The sequence below is a fragment of the Panthera uncia genome, assembly GCF_023721935.1.
Source record: "Panthera uncia isolate 11264 chromosome A3 unlocalized genomic scaffold, Puncia_PCG_1.0 HiC_scaffold_11, whole genome shotgun sequence".
NCBI classification, from domain to species: domain Eukaryota; kingdom Metazoa; phylum Chordata; class Mammalia; order Carnivora; family Felidae; genus Panthera; species Panthera uncia.
In genome coordinates, this window is record NW_026057578.1 from 23,682,896 (window position 1) to 23,704,559 (window position 21,664).

Genomic DNA, 21,664 nt, shown 5'->3' on the forward strand with positions numbered 1-21,664 from the left:
CAAGAACCAGATTTATTTTGTCTATTGCTATGTCTCAGCACCTAGTACTGCCTGGAACATGTCATTTAGGATCTAAATGTAAGACCTAAAATAATAAAATTCTTTTTTTTTTTTAATGATGACTTATTTTTGAGAGAGAGAGTGCACAAACGGAGTAGGGGCAGAGAGAGAGAAGGACAGAGGATTGGAAGTGGGCTCTATGCTGACAGCAGAGAGCCTGATGTAGGGCTCAAAGCCTCCAACTGAACTATGAGATCATGACCTGAGCTGAAGTCAGATGTTCAACTGACTGAGCCACCCAGGCACCCCTAAAATAATAAAATTCTTAGAAGAAAACATATGATAAAAATTTCATGACAATGGATTTGGCAATAATTTCTCAGATATTATACCCAGAAACATAGGAAACAAACAAACAAAAAATAGACATTGAACTTATAAAAAATTAAAAATTTTATGCATCAAAAGACTATCCCCATAATGAAAAGGCAACTCACAGCATGGGAGAAAATATTGGCAAATTATGTATCTCATAAGGGATTAATATACAAAAGATACAGATAACTCCTAAAGATCAACACAAAACCAATCAACACAATTCAAAAATGGGCAAAGGACTTGAATAGACATTTCCTGAAACAACATATACAAATGGCCAATAGCACGTGAAACATTACTAGTCATTAGAAAAATGCCAGTCAAAACTACAATGAGATAGCAGTATTAAAAAGTGAATGAGGACAGTGCTCTCTGATCCTTTATTATCAAAAGCTCCCTAATGCCTAATAAAGTTCACACTGTTCAGCCTTGTCCTGGGTTCTTCCAGGGTCTGCCTCAACCTTAACTGATCAACTTCAGCCATGCTGTTCTTCTAGGACCATCTTTTGCTCCATCTGAAGCTCTCTCAGCCCCTGGGCAGGAATGCTGCAATGACAGGGAAATGAACAGACAGGGCAACTGCTCTGGACTGGAAGTCAGGATAACTGGTTTCAAGTCAAGCTTTGCTACTTCTGGCAACATGAATCCTTTTACAAATGATTTCACTTCTCTGGGCCTTAGGTGCTTCAACTGTAAATGAGGGAAATATTTCATTAAATGTGCTTTCTAGATATAGATTTTTTTTTAAAAACTATTTTTTTTATGTTTATTTAAAAGAGAGAGAGAGAGAGCACAAGCAGGGGAGGGACATAGAGAGAGGGAGACACAGAATGCAAAATAGCTCCAGGCTCTAAGCTGTCAGTGCAGAGCCCAATGTGGGGTTCAAACCCACAAACAGTGAGATCATGACCTGAGCTGAAGTGGGACACTTTACCAACTGAGACACCCAGGTACCCCTCTAGATATAGGTTTTATTATTCATTCTGGCTGAGAGCAAGAAAGAGGGTTGGAAAGTGAGAAGTGGGAAAAGCTTCACAAAGAAGATGGCATTACGGATGGTTATGAAAGAATGAGCAGGATTTAGATGGCTCAGATAAGGAACAGACCAATTCAGGAAGAGGAGAACAACGTTAATTAGCTTAGATATAGAAGTGGAAAAGCACAGGCCAGTTTACAAATACCAATCCTAAATAACATTTTCATTTACCAGTGGTGTTTTTTCATAAAGCTAAATTTATTTGATATAAAGGATATTTTGTGTTGTATGTTCTGCCTATTTTCATGCAGTTAAATTATCTTTATTCTCAATTGAGTGATAATAATATAAGCTGGTATTTGCAGTTTCAAAAATATTCCTAATTCATAAAATCTTTAATTGCAAACTCTTTGGGAGGCCCCTGCTGAAATATTTGTGGAATTTTTAAAAATCTCAATCATTTGATATAAAATTAAATAGCAACCAATTTAGTTTAGACCTTTAGGTATATTTTGCTGGCTATAAGACAGAAAAGATTAGAATGTCAAGGTCCTGAAAGTCAAGTAAAGACTATTCTGGATTGAAGCTTTATTTTGCTCTCCAGGTGTACCTGGATACAGATGAGTCACTGCAGCAAGGTATTACCTTCAAACAGACATGTGCATGAGCAGCTCCCGGGCAGCCTTATGGATTTTGGCCAGAGTCAAGTTAACCCTCTAGACCTCACATTTGTTCCAGAGCCCATATTGCTAATCAGCTTCAGCTCTTAGTTGACGGAATTTCCTGAAGGGTCTCTGTGGAGTCACATAGGTTTTGTGACAAAACCACCTCCTGGCCACTGTTGTGTTGGCTCTACTTGCCCATCTGTACCTAAGCACAGGCCCCAGTGACTGAGAAAGATCTGTACTTGTAACTTTTCTATAAATTTAGGTATGTTTCAAATTTTTAAATTAAAGACTGATAATATAGATGAGGGAGATATCATACAAAGAATCCCAAATGCTTTGTTTAAGTTTTATTCTGTAGATAAAGAAAAGCAAGAAAGGTCCCTAGATTAAAAGCCCCTCCACCACCTCAAAACTTTTTACCTACTAAATCCCAAGCCATGGAGGAATGAAAGTGATCTTTGACAGAGTGGTCACCTGACAATCAGTGCCTACTGCTTGCCACATCATAAAAGGAAGAGAATGAGAGGCCAGTCCTTATTTTCATAAGCTTAAAATCTTTAATTGGAGAGATCCAAACCACCCATTACTTAAGGCCAATCTTAGGAGGACAGAGATCAAGAAAAGCATGAAAAAGTCAAGAGTAGGAAAACACCAAAGGAATGCAAAACAAAACAAAAGTGTGGTCAGTCATCAAACATTTCCTAGAAATAGTACATTTTGAGCCAAGTTTGAGAAAAGAGGCTAAGTGTTCATGAGAGGAAAGAATGGCATTTTGAAAAGGATAGAAAAGTCATATGTGGCTGCCAGTCTTGAATCTCTCTGCCTAACAATGCCCTTGGACATGTGTGATATGTATGAATATTAGCATCACTGCAAAGTAATAAATATTTTCAGTATGTTTTCTCATCTTTCATTTCAACTAATCCTCATAGCAATTTTTTGAGATAGGTAGGACAAGATTTGCTATCCCATTTGTAAGGTCAGGAAACTGAGGCTCAGAAGGATGTCATAACTTGCCAAAGGTCACAAAGTAATGGTTAGGACCTCTGCCTGCAGATCCTCAGGCTAGGCTTTTTTTTTTTTTTTTTTTTTTAGTATATATAACCAAAAGATTGATCTTTTCAAAATGTAACTGATATGTCATACGTCTAATTAAAATTCTTCATTGGTTCCTTAGAAATTGTCAAAGCTGCAATTTTACATCTCTGTGTATGAAACATAAATTCCTGATTCTCCTCAAAGCTTCTCCTCCCAGTTTTCTTTCTTCTCCAACTCAACTAATGAAAATTCCATTTTTCCAGTTGCTCAGACAAAAAACCTTTGAGATATTCTTGACTCCATTCTCTTCTACCCCACATCAAGTTCATTAGCAAATCCTATTGGCTCTGCCTTCAAAACATTCCAAAATCTGACCACTTTTCACGACCTCTACCTTTATTTACATTTTCATATTTTGCCTGAACTACTGTCAGTGCTATTACTATCCCTTTGCTATTGTACCATGCCCCTCATCCACTATTCTCAAGGTAGTATGCAGACTACATATAGTAGATATTTAGTAAAAAACTGTTTAATGAGTGGATAAATGAGCACATCTCAGCTAAGGAAAGGATGTTATTTCTTTGAGGTTTGCCCTTTAATGTATTTTTTAAATGTTTTATTTATTTTTGAGACAGAGAGAGACAGAGCATGAGCAGGGAAGGGGCAGAGAGAGAGGGAGACACAGAATCGGAAACAGGCTCCAGGCTCCGAGCCATCAGCCCAGAGCCTGACGCGGGGCTCGAACTCACGGACCGCGAGATCGTGACCTGGCTGAAGTCGGACGCTTAACCGACTGCGCCACCCAGGCGCCCCTTAATGTATTTTTTAAAATGTTTTTAATGTTTATTTATGAGAGAGAGAGAGAGCGTGAGCGGGCAAGGGGAGGAAAGAGAGGGAGATACAGAATCTGAAGCAGCCTCCAGGCTCAGAGCCTGATGCAGGGCTTGAACTTACAAATGGTGAGACCATGGTCTAAGCTGAAGTTGGATGCTTAATCGACTGAGCCACCCAGGCGCCCCTGCCCTCTAATGTATTTAGCTTTATATGTTATAAATTGTAGTCAATGATACTTTTTTAAAAATGTTTTTTTTATTTTTGAGAGAGAGCAAGAGAGACAGAGAGAGAGAGAGAGAAAACGCAAGTGGGGGCGGGGGGAGGCAGGCAGAGAGAGAGAGGGAGACACAGAATCCAAAGCAGACTCCAGGTTCTGAGCTGTCAGTACAGAGCCTGACGTGGGGCTCGAACTCACAAATGATGAGATCATGACCCGAGCCAAAGTCGGAGCCTCAACCTTAAGTAGGCTCCACACACAACATGGAGCTTGAACTCACGACCCCAAGATCAAGAGTTGCCTGCTCCACTGACTGAGTGAGCCAGGCACCCCTATGGTTAACATTTCTAAAGCTAGCTCTAAACCCCTGAAATAAACTACTGGTTAGACGAGTGGCAAATTGTCAAAGACGCAAAGGCTGTACAAACAAGCATAGTGTCTACAATAAGAGAATGTAAGTGTTCTGTCCAGAACAAGTTACAACTGCTACGTGACTGGCCAAGTCACTTCCACTCTCTGAGCCTCAAGTTCCTCATCTATTAAGCATTGTTGTAAACCATATCCAGGTTCAAAAAAACAAGGGAACAAACATACAAGTACAGTACAGAGGAGACACAGTTTATTATTAAAATAAATAGTGAAGTCTTAGGTATTATAGGAGATTATAAGTTGGGTGGCAGGCACTGACAGTAATTCAGGTAGAGTTAGCTGTCGATGGGGTTAATGTAATCTTAAATATGTAAAGTTAGAACAAAGAATGGTAATAGTTCCCTGCCTGATGGAGACCATAGCTAGAATACTTCATTAGAGATACTGACAAACTAGAGTAGACTAGAGGAGACTGACACGGATGATAAAGAAGTTGTTCAGGAAACTACATCATGTAAGGAAACTGGGAATATGGACTCAGTATTACCTCATCCATAAAATAAGAACACCGGGCTAGGGGCGCCTGGGTGGCTCAGTCAGTTAAGCGTCTGATTCTTGATTTCAGCTCAGGTCAAGATCTCATGGTTCATGGGTTCAAGCCCTTTGTCAGGCTCTGCGCTCAAGCCTACTTATGATTCTCTCTCTCCTTCACTTTCTGCCCCTCCCCTGCTCATGTTGTCTTTCTCAAAAATAAATAAACATTTTTTTAAAAAGGGACACTGGACTAGATCAGGGATTTTCAAACTGAGCTTTGCAAATCCCTAGATGTTCTACACACATACCTCACAAGGACCTCAGTGACAAAGTGAAGCCAAAAGAATGCAGCTCTGGTCCTCCTGTCTATGTTTCAACCAGATCAGCTCTGCTCTTGCCTGTTTTGGGTATGGGGCTTTGGGTAATAATGATAAAAACAGCTAACACACTGTTTGCCAAGCACTTAAACCTTTACACAGATTATTCCAATTATTCTTCACAACAATCTATGTCATAGGAATTGTTATTATTCACATTTTACAGACAGGAAAACTAAAGTTTAAAGAAGTGAGGCAACTACCCTAGCTAATAAGTATTAGAGTAGGGACTAAAATCTAAGCAGAGTCTATAGCCTACTTTTTTTTTAAATTTTTTTAAATGTTTATTTATTTTTGAGAGACAGAGAGAGACAGAGTGCAAGTAGCAGAGGGGCAGAGAGGGGCAGAGAGGGAGATACAGAATCGAAGCAGGTTCCAGGATCTGAGCTGTCAGCACACAGCCCAACACAGGGCTCAATCCCACAGACCATGAGATCATGACCTGAGCCAAAGTCGGACGCTTAACTGACTGAGCCACCCAGGCGTCCCTCAGCCTACTCTTTACAAAAAAAAAAAAAAAAAAAAAAAGTTTATTTATTTATTTATTTTTGAGAGTTGGGGGAGAGAGACCGTGCAAGGGAGGGGCAGGGAGAGAATCCCAAGCAAGCTCCATGCTGTTAGCATAGAGCCCAGCACAGGGCTCAATCCCACGAACCATGAGATCATGACCCATGCCAAAATCAAGAGTCAGATGCTTAACTGAGTCACCCAGGGGCTGCTATAGCCTACTTTTGTTAATCACTATACATATAATATTTTATTTGAGCAAAAAGATTCTAATGACTTTAAAAAATTGAAAATTACTGAACTAGATGATCTTTAAGACATCTTCTATATTTAAATTTCTATAATTCCACATTCAGCCTGCAAAGGGATATAGTAACTGTCCTCCAGACACCTGGGTGGCTCAGTCGGTTGAGCGTCTGACTCTTGGTTCAGCTCAGGTCATGATCTCAAGGTTTAGAGGATTCAAGCCCCACATTGGGCTCTGCACAGGCAGTACGGAGCCTGCTTGGGACTCTCTGTCTCCCTCTCTACCCCTGCCCCACTTGCTCTGTCTCCCTCAAAATGAATAAATAAACTTAAAAAAAAAATAACTGCCCTCCTATATCAGAAGAGATGTTCTATGGAAAAAAAGAATAGGATTATTCTATGTAGCCTCAGAAAATAGAACTAAAGCAAAGGAAAAAGATAGAGTGAAAGAAACTTACAGGGAGGGACTATATCTAAGAACTTTGTAGCAGAGCTGTCCAACAATGGGACAGATAGTAAGTGAACTGTGTGCTCTTGGTAGTGTTCCATAATCAGACCGATAACATGGGGATTGTTGGGGATGGAGATATTGGAGCTACAATTCCTGCTTTGTATAGGAAGTAGACTAAATGACCTCAAAGGATTATAACTGAGAGTCTCAAATTCTCAGATAGAGGTTCAAGGTACCAGACACTGGGAATCATTACTATTGCCCAATTTCTCTCATACCAAATCCAGGAAAAGGAGAAAGGCCCATCCTCAGCTCCATGCCTTCTGTACTTACTGTTGTAAATGTAAAACTGCCCTAAAGCAAGAACCCATGCTCCCACCTGACCACCTGATACCTTCAAGGGACAGGAACCCACTATCAGGTTCCTCCCCTGCTTCCAACCTCTCCCAGCTGTCCTGTCACTGCAGTCCCCTACATTTATTTCAGCAATTCTAAAGGTCAGTGCCAGAAGTTAACTTTAACAAGTACCCTGTTCATTCTCTACGTTTACAGGTGGGGAAAAAGAAAGCTCAGAAAAGGGCATTATCTAAAACCATTCTCCTCATTATTCACTAAATACACTGGTATAAGAAGTCAGCCCAGACACAAATTCATGAAGTTGACATGGAGCTCAGGATACTGAATCTGGCTTCCAGACAGTCTCCATTTATTATATACTTATTATTACATATGTTAACATATATAATAATATATTAATCTATAACACATATTATTACACATTTACTATTAACATCCCACCTACTTCTAAAAAGTGACTAGTGAATTGGACAACACAGCCTACCTGTCTCATTTTCAGTACTTTAGGGAAGAACTCTTTAAGGTGTCAAGGGTCATAAAACTCAGGAAGAAGTGAAACAGATTAGAGATCCACCTTAAACATGAAATCCTCCAGCCTTCTTCTGCAATTTGCCCACCAGATTCAAATGGAGAAAGACTGTTTCCAGCAACAGTTATTTCCCCACATACCTCCATTAGCATAAAGTATATACTACCAGGACCAGGACTGCCCCAGGCAAAGGGAGCAGACTCTCAACCTCAGCCCCTTAACTCCAAACCTTCTAAAATCCTCCTTTATTTCACCATGGCAACAGAAGCCCAGCCCACCTACTGAGTCACTATAGGTTGCATCAAAACTTCTAAAAACCCACTTCCTCTTGAGACACAATCTAGAATCCTGAACTAGAAGAGCAAGAAGGACTTTGCAGAGTATCTATGACCACTAAGCCTCCACCACTCCCACAAAGGGAAGAGATGGTCTGAGACCATCTTCTTTCTCAAATGAGTGTTTTTCCTTACCACATGTATTTTAATCAGTAAATACACTATTGTGAAACCAGTGAAGACATAGACGGAAGACAAAAAAGTCCCTCCCTTCCCATATCACTGAAAGGAACTCCAGGACATGGACCTAGATAATTAACAGAGTCCTTGGATATGAATGCTAGGACAGAACACTCTAGGGCTCTGGCTTTCCATATCACCTTCACAATCTTCTCCCTGTCAGAACATGGGCTTGTCTCACCTTCCTACCTTCTCAAATACACATACAAATGCCCCACAGGTATCTGGAGAATTCTGGGGTTTTTTTTTTTTAACGTTTATTCATTTTTGAGAGACAGAGAGAGAGTGTGTGAGCAGGGGAGAGGCAGAGAGAGAGGAAGACACAGAATCCGAAGTAGGCTCCAGGCACCAAGCTGCCAGCACAGAGCCTGACACAGGGCTCAAACCCACGAACTGCAAGACCATGACCTGAGCCAAAGTCAGATGTTCAACTGACCGAGCCACTCAGGCGCCCTGGAGAATTCTAAATATCACACTCTGGAATTCATACTTGGGAGCACAGAGGGATTCTGAGAGCAGAGTTTCTGTCCAAAGGTCACTCCTAAAGTCACCTGCCTCTCAAAAGTTCTGGTTTCTAAGGAAGGATTAATAATAGCCAGAGCCTATGGAGAGACAGCAATGATTCTGCGGAAGATAAGCACCAAGATGGCACAGAGATAATGAAAGCCAGAGGCAACCCAAAGCAAATAGTGGAAGGAATGGACTATACCAAATCACTTGGGTTTGGAGACTGGGGTCCTCTCCTGGAATAGCCTACAAATTGAGCAGTTAGTATAAATTGCCAGAATAACAGCCATCAACTACTGTTTCCTCCTTTTCCCCATAAACCCTTTAATTAATCCTTCAAATCTTCTGTCCCCAGTGTCTCTTCAACTTGCCAGCCTCTCTACCTTTGCACTATCCCTAATATCCTTTGCTCTCTCTCCCTGAATGTCTATTCCAATAACTTTGTCACTGATCACCTTCTCACATATGTACACATAAATCCCCACTAACATCTCCTCCTACCACACTAGGAGGAAGAAATTGCAAGAGAGGTTGAAACCAGTTTTGTGTGGAAGGCAAGATTAGCCCTTAGATCAGATGAGTGTGCACCTTTAAGAAAAGTAAAATGTTATATAGACTAAAGAAACCATTGACTCTTCTCTCTCAACTTTCTGTTTCTCCACCATCTACACATGCAGTTACCTATGTTGCTTTTTTTTTCCCTCCAAATTACTTTAAAATTTCATCTTTCCATTCCATTCCCACCAGCAGGATCCCAGTCCAGGCACCTCTACTCTGAAAAACAAACTCCCAGCAATCTGGCTTCACGCTCCCATTTCCATATGTATCCAGATTAATTTTTTTTTTTTAATTTTTTTTTTTAACGTTTATTTTTTACTTTCGAGACAGAGAGAGACAGAGCATGAACGGGGGAGGGTCAGAGAGAGAGGGAGACGCAGAATCCGAAGCAGGTTCCAGGCTCTGAGCTGTCAGCACAGAGCCCGACGCGGGGCTCGAACCCACAAACAGCGAGATCACGACCTGAGCCGAAGTCGGACGCTCAACCGACTGAGCCACCCAGGCGCCCCCAGATTAATTTTTTTAAACCCAGGTGTGACCACATCATTCCCTTGCATATAATCCTTTCATAGGTCTCCAAAAAATAGTCAAGGTCTCCCATTCCCGGACCCCATCCACTGTTGACAACAACCTTGACTCCTCTTTGTCTCACTCCCCACATCCAATCTAAGTCAGCAAATTCCATGGGCCTCTTCACTCAAAATAGATCCAGATTTGGACTACTTCTAGCCACTTTCAAGATACTATTATGTTCTAAATCACCAACACTGCTCATCTGATTTCTATAATAGCCTCCTAATTGGTCTCCCTGATTCTACTCTTGCCTTCTGTCTATTCTCAACACAAAAGAGAGAAAGATTCTAAATATACATCAAATTGCTGTCACTTTTGTGCTCAGGATTGCCCAGTGGTTCCCTACTTCACTATAAATAAAACCCAAAAGCTTATATTGACTTTCAAGGTTCTACATGATCTAGTGTCCTGCTGACCTCATTCTGAAAACTCTCTAGTTCACACTGCTTCAGCTACACCAACTTCTCAGCTAGTCTTAAACCAAGCAGCAGCACACTCCTACATCAGGGCTTTTGTACTTGCTCTTCCATGTACTTGGAATATTTCTCCTTCCCAATACAATTATCTGCGTGGCACACTCCATTTCCTTCTTAAATGTCTGCTCAAATGTCACTTTTATCAGACAGTTCTTCCCTTATCAATGCCCATTCTTTGTTGTCATTCCCTTTTTGCTTATGCCACTCTGTATTTTTCTATAGCATTTATCACTACCTGCCATATATTCATTGGCCTGTTTGTTTACTGTCTGTCTCCTCAAGCTGAAATATAACTTCCATGAAGGCATGGATATTGTTCAGAATAGTTCCTGGTACATAGCAAGTGCACAATAAGTATTTATTGAATGAATAAATTGTTCCCTGTATAAACCCTTTACTCCAGACAAATTTGGCCTTCTCACTGTCCCAATAGTAATTATAGCTAATGTCTTTTGAGTGCTTTCAATGTGCCAGGAATTGGATACATCACTTTGTTACACTATTCAGTCAGTAACTACATGAGATGGAAACTACTTTTATCCATTTTACAGTTGAGGCTCAAAGATATTAAATAATTTGTATAAAATCATATAGCTATTTTTGCAGCAGAAACAGGACTCAGGTTAGTCTGATACCAAAGCCCATTCTCCTAATTTTTTCATACTGCCTCCCTACATGCCTTCTCCCTTCTGTGAACTATTTGTGTAAGTGGCTCTTTGCAGTTGGCCCATAATTGCTTTCCAGCTGTTTTATATAGGTCTATTTGGTTTTCCAAATAGAATGTCAATTCCATAAGACCAAGATCTGGGTATTTGAAATGTGATACCACATTTTACCTTACATTCATAAGCAAATTAACCTTAAAGTTAATTTGACAAATTAACTTTAACTAATATGACAAATTTCTCTTTTCAACTGTCACAATCTGGTGTTAGACAACTAGAATAATGAAGCAGGATCATATGGTGAAAAGAGTAACTGACTAGGAGTAAGGATACCTAGAGATTAGTCTCAGCTCTGTCTCCAAGCTCTGTGTCAGCTGTAGCCTCACTGATCTTTAATCTACTAATCTGTAAAGAAAGTTGGCCTAGATGAATCTAAATGATCATTTCAGGAGCACCTGGGTGGTTCAGTTGGTTAAGCGCCTGACTCTTGCTTTAGGCTCAGGTCATGATCTCACAGTCATGAGTTCAAGTCCCATGTTGGCTCTGCACTGACAGTGCAAAGCCTGCCTGGGATTCTCTCTCTCCCTCTCTCTCTCTGCCCCTCCTCTGCGTGCCCATGCCCTCTCTCTCTCTCTCTCAAAATAAAAAAATAAACTTAAAAAATAAATGGCCACTTCAAATTCTAAAAATACTATTATTCCATGAAAATTTACAATGTGTCAATCCAAAAGTAAAAGGCCAAATTCTTCCTTAATATGGTTCTACTTTGGTTCTATGAGCACTATTTCCTCTGTGCATTATTTCAGAACATGCCCTAAAACAAGGAATGAGCTATAAACGTGGTTTGCTAATGCCACTAGAGCTATATAAATGACATTGTTTAGGTTGAAAAGAAAGTCATACTGTGACTCCATAAGAAGTATATCAATTAGAGAAAACCATGGAAAAGATGTCATTTTAAAAAGCATTATTGGGGGGCCTGGGTGGTTCACTCAGTTAAGCATCGGACTCTTGATTTCAGCTTAGGTCATAATCTCAACAGTTGTGAAATCAAACCCCATGTCAGGCTCTGCACTGGGCACAGAGTCTGCTTAAGATGCTCTCTATTCCTCTCCCTCTGCCCCTGCCCTGCTCATGTGCATGCATGCATGCACACACTCTCTCTAAAAAAAAAAAAAAGACTCTCTCTCCCTTTCCCTCTGCCCCTCCCCTCCCCCAAGCACATTTTCTTTCTTTCTTTTTTTCTCTTTCTCTTTCTCTCTCTCTCTCTCTCTCTCTCTCTCTCTCTCACACACACACACACACACACACACACACACACACACACACAGCATGAATAAAAATTAGATCAGGAAGAAGGTGGACTCCAAAACAAAACACTTTGGGGGAAAAAAGAGGACTTCATAGAATAAATGATATGATAGAGAGTTTGAAAAATACTGAGTACAAGATAAAGACAAATAATGCAAGAAAAATGGCAGGCAATTTTTAACTTCAGAGAAAACAAAAATCTGTATATAAAAGGAAATGCAGGGGCACCTGTATGGCTCAGTTGGTTAAACATTAGACTCTTGGTTTCAGCTCAAGTCATGACCTCATGGTTCCTGAGATCGAGCTCTGCATCCAGCTCTGGGCTGGTAGCACAGAGCCTGCTTGGGATTCTCTCTCTCTCTCTCTCTCTCTCTCTCTCTCTCTCTGTCTCTCTCTCCCCCAACCTCTTTCTGCCCCTCCTCCACTTCTGCTTTCTCTCTCTCTCTCAAAATAAACAAATAAACTTCAAAAGAAAAAAAAGGAAATGCAATCATAATATATTACTCTTATGTAAACATTGTGTTTAAATTAACTAAAAAACAGAGCTAGATAGATGAGAGAATGAAGTTGGAGGAATATACAAGAACAAAATTCTCATCTATCATAATAGGAAGTCACAATTCCTAAAGTATGTTGTATAAGCATACTACTTATAACTATGGAGGTAGAGCACCTGGGTGGCTCAGTTGATTGAGCACCTGACTTTTTTTTTTTTTTTTTTTTTTGAGAGAGTGCGAGTGCACAGGCAAGGGAGGGGCACAGAGAGAGGGGGGAGAGAGAATCCCAAGCAGGCTCCATGCTGCCAGTGCACAGCCCAAACCGGGGCTCAATCCCACCAACTGTGAGCTCATGACCTGAGCCAAAATCGAGAGTTGGATGCTTAAATGATTGAGCCACCCAAGGCTCCCCTGAGCATCTGACTCTTGACTTTGGCTGAGGTCAAGATCCCAGGATCGTGAGATTGAGCTCCACTTATGGAACCTGCTTGAAATTCTCTCTCTCCCTCTATCCTTCTCCCCTACTTGTACTCTCAAATAAATAAATAAATAAATAAATAAATAAATAAATAAGGAGGTTTTAAGAGAAATAACCACATCTGGCATATTTGCACTTTACTTTTTTATAACAAATGTGACTTATTTGTAGCTTGGTTTTACTTTATTGTTAACATAAAATAATTGAATAATAATGGCCCACATGGTACTTGTCTCCCACTCCTCTATCCCTATATCCATAATACCTAACATACGACTATCCAACATCTTTAAAAATTCTTGTTGATTGAGCGACCAATGTAAAAATGGGATGAAGAGGGGCACCTGGGTGGCTCAGTCGGTTAAGCGGCCGACTTTGGCTCAGGTCATGATCTTGCAGTCCGTGAGTTCGAGCCCCGCGTCGGGCTCTGTGCTGACAGCTCAGAGCCTGGAGCCTGTTTCAGATTCTGTGTTTCCCTCTCTCTGACCCTCCCCCATTCATGCTTTGTCTCTCTCTGTCTCAAAAATAAACGTTAAAAAAAAAAATTTTTTTTTTAAATGGGATGAAGATACCTTGTTATGGAATTATAGAATTTTGCACTAGAAGCAAATTTAGAAATTATATAATCCAATGCTTCTCAATTTGGTGTTCCATGAAATACTGCTTCTTGTAATGTTAATAGCATGCTGCAGAAAGTGGGGCTCAAATAAATTTGGGTAATCCCGTGCAAAAAATATTAATCAGGTGTCTTTACTATAGTTCTTGGAGGCTTTACTATGTTAATACACATTGGGAATCCCAGAAAGGTAATTTATTATGTAGTGTTTCTCAGATTCATTTGTTTCATGAATTAAGCCCCTGCTACTATCTCTAGTAATGAGTGGTTTCTGGAGCATTCTTTGGAAAACACTGATCTAGTCAACTCCTCTCATTTTACAAGTAGGAAAAGAGACTCTCTAGAGCCTGTTCAGGTCTGGATGGCAGGGGAACTAGAAAGAAGGGCTTCAGGATTCTGGAGCAGTCTCCAGTGATTGAACAACTCTGGCCTAAGTTTTCTCAGTCTTTCATCATGCACTTGAATTATTTCAAACAGTGAACAACATCAGACACAAGCCTCTCCTTTACAGATCTTTAAAGATTTTCTGATCCCTAAGGAACCCAGGAAGTGAACCCAAGTGTCAAATGGAGCTCAAGCCATAAAGTCCAAGGGAAGAAGCTAAAGGAAGTCTCAATAAAAGACTGTTTCAGTGGCAAAGTAACCCTAAATTGAGCAATAGCAATGTGAATAGACCACTCACATTTGTACAGTTTTTTTCCAATAAGTAAATAAATGCTTTCATAACATCATCTCACTTGAGGAGAAAGACGGGGTAGAATTACGATCCTCATTTTATGGAAGAGGAAAGGGATTCTCACAGAGTTAAATGCCTTGTCTGTGGTCATATAGCAAGTGAATGGCAGAGTTGGGCTCATTTTAGGGCATTAGGGCTCTTATTAATACATCACAAACTGGGCAACTTTGACTGAATACCAATTAACTCTTCCATGAAACATCCAAACTACTCCTATTGGCTCACTTAAAAAGAATAGATCAATTCTCAAAATGCTCATGGTGGTGGCAGAATCAACACCCCAATTATTGGAACTTCAAGGTCTATTTGGGTTCAGTGTAGTAATACCACCTATAAGCTATGTTGCTAGAAGGAAGGGGTCTTAAAAAGTTCCCACTAGGGGCGCCTGGGTGGCTCAGTCAGTTAAGCGGCCGACTTCGGCTCAGGTCATGATCTTGCGGTCCGTGAGTTCGAGCCCCGCGTCGGGCTCTGTGCTGACAGCTCAGAGCCTGGAGCCTGTTTCGGATTCTGTGTCTCCCTCTCTCTGACCCTCCCCTGTTCATGCTCTGTCTCTCCCTGTCTCAAAAATAAAAAATAAAACGTTTAAAAAAAAAAAAAAAAGTTCCCACTAGGAAGGCAACATCACCTAGTGTTACCAGCAAGGAATTAAACAGACTTGAGTTTGAGTCCTGGCTCTACCACTTACTTATAAGCCCTATGATTTTATTCACTATATAACCCTCTGTGCTTCACTTCTTCACCTATATCGCACAGCTGCTAAAAAGCTAATGTTAAGAGTTAGAAGGATAGCATGGTGTCATGGTTATGAGTATAAACTCTATAACTGTCCTAACTGGCTTTGAATCTCAGTCCTACTTCTTACTAGCTGTATGACTTCAGATAAGTCACTTAACATCTCAGAATTTCAGTTTTCACATATGTAAAATGAGGAAAACAGTGCATTCTTGGTTGTCAGCATCAAATGAGATAATATTTGTTAAGCACTTGAGCATAGTGTCTGATACTTTTGGGGAATGTCATCAAAAAGATGTGACCTCCAATCTACCTGATTGACCCTTCCAGCAGTGGGAGGCTTCTTACCCCTTCCCATGTACTTGGAATGTGGGTTCCACTTGCCTTTCCTGCTCAAGGACATAGCCTTGAGATGTGATGATGTAGTACTGAAAACACCGGCATGTTACTAAGCCTACTTAGGACCTCTACACACTTTTAAGATTTGGAGGGTGAGTACAGTGTTCTGTTTGTCTTGCTGCTGTCCAAGACAAGCTTTGTATGTAAGTTCTCTTTGTTTATTAAAACTGCCACCTACGAACCTGGAATGGCTGCCTCTTTCTTCAGTCTCTCCTTACCCTCTGCTTACGGGGGGTAGGAGGGGGCCGGTTTCAGATTATACCTGGGAAACTCCGGGAAGGACTGCAAACTAACAGGTATTATAGTTCACCCAAAGATGATAACAACAACGGTAGTGAAAATCCCAATATCCACACTTTCCTCCCAAAGCAAAATGAGAAAGATTGCTACTCAGTCCTATTCACTTCCATTTACCCTCCCCTCTCTTTCCTCTCCAACTACAAGCCAAGAATGCCAGACTAGAAGTCAGGACACCTGGCTCTGAATGTCAATTCTGTCACATACTAGTTATGTGATTTCAGTGAAGTCACTTAACTTACTTGAGGTATTTTTCCTCATCTGAGATTAAATTAGCAATACTTTACTTACTCTCCTAGGTTGTTGCAAGGATCAAATGAATTAATAGATTTTAAAGTACTTTGCGAACTATGAAACACTATATAAATTTGAGTGGTGACTTTTTATCTGTCACAGGCTTCAAGATAGATGTTTTTACCAGTAAAAAGCAACTTTATCGCCAAGTTTTTTCTCATGGACAATTCGATCCAGTACGTTGTAGCAGATGTTGGTAGTTGCTCCTTTCATCCACTCGATGAAGATTTTTCCTTTAGTCACATCAAAATTGTACTGGAGGAATGGGCCAGGACATGAGGTCTTCCAGTAAAATTCCTTGGCAATGTCTCCCCAAAACTCTGCAGCAGAAAGGGAAACCAAGACGTCACCAAATTTCTCAGACATACTTATCCTCAGATGGCTTACCAGTCTATGACATGAACAAGTCACAACTTCTCTGCCCTATATTCTAGGACCCATGACGGAGGTCCTTCCTTTACCTGTCTAATTTTTATCACCTACTACTTTCCTAACCTACCTTCTATTCCCATGAGCTGAATCTTGACTCAAATTTCTTCCTTCTCTCAAAACTGCCATTCCGTTTTTCACCATCTATTCAAATCATAGCCACACAATGCCTAGCACAACAGTAATTTAACAAATTAAGTAGTGAAAGGAAGAAATCCTTTACCCACAGAGCCTTCCATAATATCTTTCTAATTTGTTCATTCATTCACTTTCAGCAATTATTTAATGAGCATCTCCTCCAATTACATCTTGACCAAGTGTTACTTGCTATGAGTCAGATGTTGCTTTAAGCTCTTTATATGTATTATCTTATTTAGTCTCTACCACAACCATAAGAGGTAGGCCTTGTTTTCATTCTCATTTTATTGATTTGAAAAATCAAGGCTTACCAAATGTCCATTGACTGATGATGGATAAAAAAGACGTGGTATATATACATAATATATAATGGGTGCTGGGTATGAAGGAGGGCACTTGTTATGATAAGCATTGGATTTTGTATGTAACTAATGAATCACTGAATTCTACTCCTGAAACCAATATTGCACTGTATGTTAACTAACTAGAATTTAAATAAAAATTGAAAAGAAAAAAAAATGAAAATCAAGGCTCAGAGAAGTTAAATAACTTACCCTAGGTTATATAGTTACTAAGTCAAGATGTGAACTGCCCAGAGGAAGACATTTTTGCTAAAATCTAAAAGAGAACGGGAGTTTTTCTCCACTTCCCTACCAGCAAACAGGGCCATGAGATAGAAAGGAACCAAGGGTATATGTTAAGAGGAACTCCCTGGAGCTGAAGCACTGAGAGTAAGAGAAAGAGTAGCAGAAATTAATTCATAAACTGGGCAGATCATGCGATCCTTCTGGGCATGATAAGGAATTTGATATTATCCTAAAGAAGAATGGAAAGCCATTGTAAGATTTTAAGGAGAGGGACATGAACAGATTAATAATCTTAAAATATTTGCCTGCTACTCCATAGAAAATGTATTCAACAGGTAAAACATGTAATGTCAGAGCACTTAGGATATTGTCAGTACAGGGTCAGGAGCTAGAAGGAAGAGACACACTTAGAAACATAACAGTGAAAGGAAATTTAGAGATTATTATCCCCATTTCACCAATAACAAACCAAATTCATAGAGGTAAAGTGATTTGCTCAAGGTTATGTGATTCAGTTTATACAATCTAGGTGGAAAGATAAGACTAACACATGAAATACTGTTGAACATGCAAAACAATATAGTTGAAAGCTAAATCATATGGTGTACAACTTGCAAACAATTTAAGAAATCCAAATAATTTTTAAAAAAGATAAATCCAATGTCAGATGGCTCTGTAAAAGAGATACTCTTATATGATAATGGCATTATAAGAAATTGTCACAATCTTACTGGAAAACAGGAAAATGACTGACGAGAGCCATAAAATTTTTTATACCTTTAAACATCCGCTAACTTAATTTTGGGAAGCACACTACAAGAAAAAATTCCAAAGGAAAAAAAAAAAGTAATTGCTAAAGAGATGTTTGTAGTAACACTATTTATAACAGTGAAACTGGAAACAACCCAAGAGCCTAATAATTAAAAAAAAAAAAAAAGCTGATGAAAACTAGTAATACTAGTAGTAATACAACAGAATACTAAATGGCCACTAAACAGAGGGCAAATGGGAACTGGCATTTTAGCAAATGGCCATTCCTGTACCAGGCACTGAACCAATCTTATTGAATCTATTTGTGTGTGTGTGTGTGTGTGTGTGTGTGTGTTTAAGATTTTATTTTTAAGAAATCTCTGTATCCAATGTGGAGCTTGAACTCACAACCCACAGATCAAGACTCACTTGGTGTCCCTCACTGAATTTTTTTTCATATTAAAACACTCATAATTGAAGTATTTTTATTTTGTGTACAATGAGTGAGCATTAAGGTAGGTGTCCTGGATATCTGCAGTTAAGGTAGGTATCTTGGATGACCCACTCAAGGTAGTTTACTCAATCCAATTTAATACAGCCTGTATTCTCTGCATACTGATGGAAACACTGGCGGCACATACTGAGGCTGTGTTTTCCTGATCAGACTGTGGCGATTTGAGCAGACATGGCAAGAATAAAAACCCTGGCCAAACTTCCTCAGATGGCCCAGGAGAGCTACTGGTGATCTATCTTCTCTCTCCAATGCAGCAAAATGAGACAAAAGGCTTCACTGAATGTTTATACAGCCCTATTAAGTATATATTAATTACCCTAATTTTATAGATGAGAAAAACAAAGCTCAGAAAACATAGGAACTCTCCCAAGGAAACACACAGCTAGAAACCAGTATGCACAATCACATATGTTGTTACAACTACATTGAATACATGTATATACTCAAAAATATTTTTAAGTGATAATAGTAGGCATAGGTTATATAAAACTATTTATGAACCCCATTTATGTATATCAATAAGGATGAGGAAAACTGAGTTTTGGGACACTTGGGTGGCTCAGTCAGTTAAGCGTTCGACTTTTGACTTTGGCTCAAGTCATGATCTCACGGTTTGTGGGTTCAAGCCCTGTGCTGATAGTGTGGAGCCTGCTTGAGATTCTCTCTCTGTGCCCCTCCCCCCTTGCACTCGCTCACCCACACACACTCTCTCTCTTCCCCCGCCTTAAAATTAATAAATAAACTTTAAAAAAATAAAAAGAAAACTTGAGTTTTATGATCACTTAGTTTTGTTTTGGGAGGGGTTTGTTTTTATTTGGTGGAAGTATTGAAATCTGGATGCTTCATTGGCATGCATTCTTTTTTTTTTAAGTGTATTTATTTATTTGGGGTGACAGAGAGAGAGGGGGAGACAGAGAATCCCAAGTAGGCTCTGTGCTGACAATACATCGTGGAGTTCGAACTCACGAACTGTGAGATCACGACCTGAACTGAAATCAAGAGTCAGATGCTTAACTGACTGAGCCACCCAGGCACCCCACCATTAGCATGCATTCTAAATATGAAAGTTCAGAAGAGGAAAAGATGAGCATGGACTAGATGATCAGGGAATGTTGTGTGGAACTGGTGGGTTTGACTAGATAGAGAAGAGCAGAAGGAAATGGGCAAAGGCAAGGAGATGGGAAATAAACCTTTGTGTAATCAGTATATCAATGAGAATGACTGGTCTAGAATAAGGGGTGTGGTAAGGAATAGCGGGAAATAAGAACAGAGAGGTAAGGTGTAGCTAGTTATCCAGACCTTGAGTAAACGGCAATTTCAAATTTTTATTTGAAATTGGAGGAAACAGGGAACTACTGAAAGTTTTTGAAGTGACATATGAAAGCAATGTTTCCAGAATCTCAATCTAATAGTGTTTATTTTAGATAATTCTACCAGAGAGATTGGTGGGTGAGACCAGGGGACGAGAGAACCAACTAGGAGGCTGCTTCCTTGAATTAAAAGGTACTGCGGGAATGGAAGAAAAGGTAAGCAGAGATATTTTGAAGAGTATTTAACAGAATTTGGTGAAAGGCAGACTGTGGGGTCAGGGAAGAGGAAGACTATAGCTATCAGGAGTATAGGTTCTGTAGTCAAGACTACCTTAGATCAAATCCCAGATCCACTGCTATGCAGCTTTATGGCCTCATGCAAGTTAGTTAATCTCTCTACACTTCAGTTTTCTTTTCTGCATAATGGGGATAACAGTCTACATCAAATCAAACAGGATTTGTGCTCAGTAAGCAGTAAGCAATCTTTAATGAGATAAAGAGATAGAAATCTTTTTTTTTAATTTTTTTTTAACGTTTATTTATTTTTGAGACAGAGAGAGACAGAGCATGAATGGGGGAGGGTCACAGAGAGAGGGAGACACAGAATCTGAAACAGGCTCCAGGCTCTGAGCTGTCAGCTCAGAGCCCGACGCGGGGCTCGAACCCACTGACCGTGAGATCATGACCTGAGCTGAAGTTGGACGCTTAACCAACCGAGCCACCCAGGCGCCCCTGATAAGATAAAGAGATAGAAAAGATCCATCTATAGTTGATAGATAGATCTTATTATAGAAGAAGATGATGAAAGAGATTTAGTTTGGGATAGTGGCACTGACAGGGATTAGAAAATTAAGGGGAGAGCAGTTTTGGGAGGGAAAATTGGTAAATTCCAGACACAGTCATGTTAAATATGGTGTAACATCAAGGTATGAGAATAAAATGGTCTACAGACCTATGAAATCTGGGACCAGAGCGTAAGTGGGATCCTGGGCACAGGGCTAAATATATAGAAGTTATTATTGTGGAAATAGATAGAAAACAGATGAACTCATGATGGGGAAAAAAATAGAAGAAAGAGAAGTGAAAAGAGGTCTGAGGATTCAAACTTGAACACTGCCTGTGTAGCAGTCAACCACTCTACACTTGATTCAATCTTGTCTTGCATTACTCAGTAATCCCTTGGCCCACGTTGTTCTTATTATCAGACTAACCACCATTTTCTGAATGCCAACGGTGTTTCAGGCACTCTATCATGCACACTTATCACCTGCTTTAGACCTCAAACAAACGTAGGAGGCAAGTATTATTATCAGCATCCTACGGACGAAGAAAAGGAATCTTAGGTTTAAAACTCTGCTTAAGACCTCACAGTGAATGAATGGTAGATTTGGGGGTGGTCTGATTCATTGCAGTGGCTTATCCCACTGCCAAACATAATGCTGCCCCCCAACGTTGGTACAGTTTTGACCCCTTACCCAGACTGAGGGCAAGGGCAAAGAATTTTCCATACACATTCTTAAAGGCATGGGACGTTCTATCAGAATTTCTGAGTTATTACAATCCCAGCCCGATTTTTTTTTAAACTGCATCTCAGTGACTTGTTCGGTCTCACATTGCGTAATTGCCTCTGGAATTTATGAAATATGAAAAACAGATTTGGGACTCCGTTACTAATGTGGGGGACCCCCAGGACGGGAACCAGACCCTTTACTAACCAACTGTGGAGACTAAGTCACAGGGTAAAGGTGTCAGGAGGCAAAAGCTGAGTTGGCGTGAAAGGGAGCAAAGAAAGTTCTGT

General features: G+C 40.0%; 1 protein-coding gene across 2 annotated transcripts in view; it reads right to left on the minus strand.

Annotated features, from left to right (window-relative positions):
* The window catches only part of ACSS2 (acyl-CoA synthetase short chain family member 2), a 91,459-nt gene that overhangs the window by 69,077 nt on the left and 718 nt on the right, over window positions 1–21,664 (minus strand). For both annotated transcript variants that reach the window (XM_049650927.1, XM_049650928.1), the window contains exon 2: window positions 16,263–16,458. In XM_049650927.1, coding sequence (XP_049506884.1) covers window positions 16,263–16,458 — 196 coding nt within the window. The remainder of the gene's footprint in view (window positions 1–16,262; window positions 16,459–21,664) is intronic.